The sequence below is a fragment of the Anopheles aquasalis genome, chromosome 2 (genome assembly GCF_943734665.1).
Source record: "Anopheles aquasalis chromosome 2, idAnoAquaMG_Q_19, whole genome shotgun sequence".
Classification (NCBI taxonomy): Eukaryota; Metazoa; Arthropoda; class Insecta; order Diptera; family Culicidae; genus Anopheles; species Anopheles aquasalis.
In genome coordinates, this window is record NC_064877.1 from 11,082,501 (window position 1) to 11,087,500 (window position 5,000).

General features: G+C 48.1%; 1 protein-coding gene across 1 annotated transcript in view; it reads left to right on the forward strand.

The window, feature by feature from the left end:
• Positions 1 to 1,126: 1,126 nt before the first annotated feature.
• The window catches only part of LOC126572388 (T-box transcription factor TBX1), an 18,619-nt gene continuing 14,745 nt past the window's right edge, over positions 1,127 to 5,000 (forward strand). The window contains exon 1 of the mRNA XM_050231641.1: positions 1,127 to 1,394. Within this exon, the coding sequence (XP_050087598.1) occupies positions 1,127 to 1,394 (268 nt within the window). The remainder of the gene's footprint in view (positions 1,395 to 5,000) is intronic.

Here is a 5,000-nt window from a genome sequence, read left to right on the forward strand (position 1 = left end):
GATCCTCACTGACTCGCTCGCGATCACACGATCCGATGGTGGGCGCGAGAGTGAACGGGATAGCAACCGATTCATTTCCCGACCCCGCAGTCGCACCCTCCGGTAGCCAGAGCGAGTCGGCTAGAGTGAAGAAGGGAGGATGATCTTCAGTATCGTGGCACGCCCGCGCCGTTGGTTTTTCACGCTCGTTCGCACGCAGGGTGGTTGGTTCGTGGTTCGGTATCGACCATCGCACCAGTACGCTGCCGTACGATCGTGAGGGAAAACGCGAAAAACCGGGGAGCTGCGAGTACGATCCGTGCAGAGATTCCGTTCGTTCGTTCGTCCGTGTTTGCCACCGTCGCTCGCCAGTGCCTGTGTGCTCGGTATCGTTATTATAATTTTATTTGTGCGATCATCATCATCACCATCAGCAGTTGGGGCAGCAGTAGCAGCAGCATCGGTATCCCGCGGCGCACTAGAAGTGCTGTGGCCATTTCTGTGGCCGACCGTACAGGAAGTTCGTCCAAAGTCCGGGATCTATGTGCCCCGGAGGGGAGGGGGGTTGAAGGGGAAAATCTTTGCGGCCAGTTGAAAGTTTAATTATTATTGTGTTTTGCACCCCGCTAGACGAACCCGCTAGGAGCTCCCACTTGGTGCGGAAAAGCGGGAAATTAGAGGAAAAGTTGTTTAGTTTAGTAGCAGTAGCGTCGCGCCGCGTTTGTCACATCGCGAAGGATCGGATCGGTTGAGAGGCAGTGCGGCAGGGGGCAAGTGTAAACCGATGTGACCGTTTGTTACCGTTACGGTTGTTGGTGACAGAAAAGGGAAGGTGCGATGTGAAGAAGTGCGAATTATACGTGGAACGTGCCGATCGGTAGCCGCGAGTTGTCGAATGTGTGAAGGATCGTTGTCCTTCCGCCTGGTCCGGGTCACAGATCGGAAGAACAGCAGTCAACAACGGTGGCGGTAGGTGGTGGAGCGGATTGTCCGTTAATTGAGTGACGAAACTGGGCAGTTTGATGTGCTTGATGCCGGAATTCCGGTGGCCACAACAATCCTTCGAGTGTTGGTGTTGACGAAGATCCGTATCCGTCTCGAAAGTGAAGTGCAAGCAGCAGTTTAAAGTAATTTTCTAAGCAAAACGATGATGCATCATCTCGATTACGCAAACGGTCACCGGCATCATGGTGAGATGAATGGTCCGTCGGGTGTTTCGATGCTGCATGAACCGTCGTACTCGAATCTGGTCGGTAGCATGCAGACGGGAACGGACGTCCTGAACGGTCCTGATTTTCTCCATCACTACGGACCATCGGCGGCTGCGGCAGCAGCAGCGGCGGCCGCTGCGGCCGTTGATTACTGGAGTCCGGTGGCGTACAAAAATGGTACCAACCCGATGAAGGCAATGGAAGGTAATTACACAAACGGGCAAAAATGAGGAATTAATGAAAATTCTTGAAAGTTATTTTTTATTTGCTATACGAATTGAAGCGGATGACGGAGAAAAAGAGATTTTAATGCTGACGGTGCTACAATCAGATGAAAATATTTTCTCCTTTTTTTGTTTTTAAATGCAGTAATAAGATGTTTAAAATAGCAGCATTGCGTTGCTGAACACTTTGAACGCTTAATTTCTGAAAATTATCTCCTCACTATTTTGAAAGCTGTTCGAAAATGTTCAGAAAAGAAATCCTTGCCTACACAAAGCAAATCAATGGAAAATGTATAATTCCACAGAAATTATCTTTTGAAAAGGGAACTTCTTCTGAATCCGGCGGTTGATCAATTATTTGATCAATAATAATCAATTCAAATGCATTGCGTCAAGGGTGCTTAAAATGCGATTAGTTAATGTGTCACAAAAGACACTCATGTCTAGACTTTTAATAGTAACAGCAGCAGTTTTCTTCGTGTAAATCATTTTTATTTTATCTCTTAAAGTTTTAATATTTTGCAAACAATACAAAGACGTACTCTTCTTATTACATTTGTTTTATTTTTATACAAAAGCAGTGTTCTCTAGAACAACTCAAAAGAGCTGATGATCACTTTCCATTCTCATTTTTTAAAAAGATTTTTGGTATTTTGTTATTTGCTTTAAATCTATGGTCTACATATCGCCAGTAGCGACAGTGCCAAATTTGAAACCATTAAAAGGCAACCCTGTTAGAATTCAGAATGTTATCTTCATCGTCAGTGCGGAAGGTACGCAAATAGCCTTTGAGCAATACTTAGCGTACAGCTGAAATACTACAAGCATTCGTCAAAAGACCGAAACGAAATGCAACATTAAGATCTCTGTGCCTCGCATCCCAAAAAGGCTTGCCATGATTTATTGGCCCGCTCATCCCGACTGGACGTAAGATGGACAGCGACATCATCTCGGCTCAGGATGCGGTTTAATTAAATCAGCATAAAAAATGCCACAACAAACGGAAAATGATCGAAAACCTTAAACGTCATGTAAATGTGCAAAGATGATGGACGCTCAACGACGCCCCAACCACTCGTGGCTCTCGTGATCTCCTGATCGTGCCATGTAGTCTGGCTGTTCTGGCATGCCAGGCAGAGGACTAGGGGAACAGAAACACACCGCCACAGCCCGCCGAGTGCATCATTTAATTAATTGAGTCATCATTTCTGTGCTCGGCCTGTAACCACTGAAGAAGAACGGTTCCAATTTTGCTGCCCCGTTGGATCGCTGTTGTTACTGCTTTCTAATAACCTTCTTAATTAGAGGGGAGACTCAAACACACGCGGAGCACCCATCCCAACAGACACGGTGTACCATAACTCGTGATCTCTTCGTGAAACGAAAAAGGGGTGCCCGGAGTGAAAAACAAGAAAAAAGTATACAATTAAACACTCGTACAAACCGATTTATCACACCACAGCCAAAAAGTACAGCACCACCGGTGGCGGGAAGATGATTTAACGAATAAATTAATTATGATGTCAACTTCGCTTAGCAATCGGAATGTTGATCCTCTTCTATCGCTCCCACGTGTACCGCATCCTCACCTCGCAGTGTCCCTTTCAGGAAGCAGAGGAATTTTACAAGCCATCGCGGACCCGGACATGTTTACGCTGGTTCCGCTGGCGTGCACGCTGATGTTGCAATCACCGTAGGAAGGAGGGTCCTATCGAGGAGGCAGTGAAAAATATGTTTCGAAGAACAAGAAATCCGTCGAGTTCTTTCTGGCACAACGACTCAGACGCACGCAATCACGCCGATCCGCGGTGGCCGATTGGCAGACAGAAGCAAAATCATTGCACCTGCTGGGCGTCGTATATCCCATCCTGCCCTCCCGGGGACCCGGGGGGGGGGGGGTATCGATGTTTGTTGGACACACCGTTGAAAGCTGGAGAAACCCCAGCACCACCGAAACCGTGGTGCTGGGTGAAACCTTGCGTCGCGGCATAAATTCGGGAAAACAGCGAGAAACGTCACGGGCTTACTAGCTACTACCGTGGCACTAGCGATCGATCGCTGCCGAAATGCTGTCCGCTTGTCCGCGGTTAATTGATGGCTTGCTGGTGAACCTGCTGCTGCTACTGCTCCTGCTGCTGCCTTATGCGCGTTGTCCAGGTATCTAAGTGCCCGACGGGCACAATTTGTGTTTATCGAACCGTCGGTGAGGGAAACGGCCCCAGGGAGCTCAACGAGGGTGGACTGGAGTGTTAAAAAAGGGGATCACGCTGTGGTCGTAGTCGTTTTCCAATCGGGGGTTTCCACCGTACCCATTCCATGCAGCATGAAAATGTACAAAAACATATAATAAATACATCACAGACCATACGAGGTTCGCCGTAGGAGTTTGGTCACTACACCACGGTGCTTGGGTTTGGAAAACACGGAAATTGTAATCATTCTGCCTTCCCTCGGTGTGCAGAACGATCCAGCTTTGGCATTGCATTTTTGGATGAAATATTCAAAGTGTAGGAAGCCAGAAACTTTTGGAAATTTTGGACTTTTTATTACAAACCGGGACCAGTCTAGAACGAAAGTCCAAGAAGGCAAAGAGTAACGTCAACAGAACGAAACTCAATACTTGCCTTTCTCCAGTCGGTGAGAAGGTTGGAAGGATAAAGTAGCAAAGAAACGAATGCCCCCCGAGAGCCGGAGCACGGAGTCGACTAATTACAACATAAATATTTGCTTTCGACATGACACTGTAAATTATGAGGCGACCCTCGACCTTCCCGACCCGTAACTTCTGGCGAGAGAAGGAAACGAAAGAGAGAGAAAGAGGGTGATCATCGCTGTTGTGTTGCTTTACCACGTGGTACCACTCGGATAACCAGCTTCCTCGGTGGTTTGGTGAAGTGTTTAAAGGCGTAAGCTGGTGTGGCACTCGACATGACATACTGACATGCTGCGTAGAACACGATGTTCGTGCGGTTAGATAGGTCAGAAGGTCCGTTGGCACCGAAAGCAGATCGCGAGAATGATCTGGGCAGCTTCTGAGAATTTCGATTAGAACAAAATGATTCAGAATATCATTTTGTACCGCAATCACGAATATTATCTTGCTGTTGATCAGTTGATGTCTTTAGCGGGTGGCATCAGTGCTGCAACCTGAGCAGTTCATCGACGGAACACCTTCAAGAATCTTTCCCAAAAACAAACCAACCACAAACCAAAACAAACACCGGAAGAGAGTAGAGGGGGGAAGAAAAAAAAAACGTCCCGCAACGGGACACACTTTCTTCGCAGGTCATCCGCCCGGTATGTGAGCGGAGATGAGACCACAATCGCAAATCACAACTCGCTGACGAGCATCGCAATCGTTACGCTCATTTGTAAGCCTCGACCCCGGCGGCGATCCGGTGTTGAAAGATTCTCCAAGCACACAGCACAGCTTCTTCGCGCAGCAGCGTCAACAGCACCCAGCCAGCCAGCCAGCCAGTCCGCCCCACGTGGTCCCTTCGAAAACGGGTGGAGGTTTTTGGGGGGGCTGTGGAAGTCGGGCAGACGTCGGAGCGGAGAGTGGCAGTTGAATTACACCATCATCGGT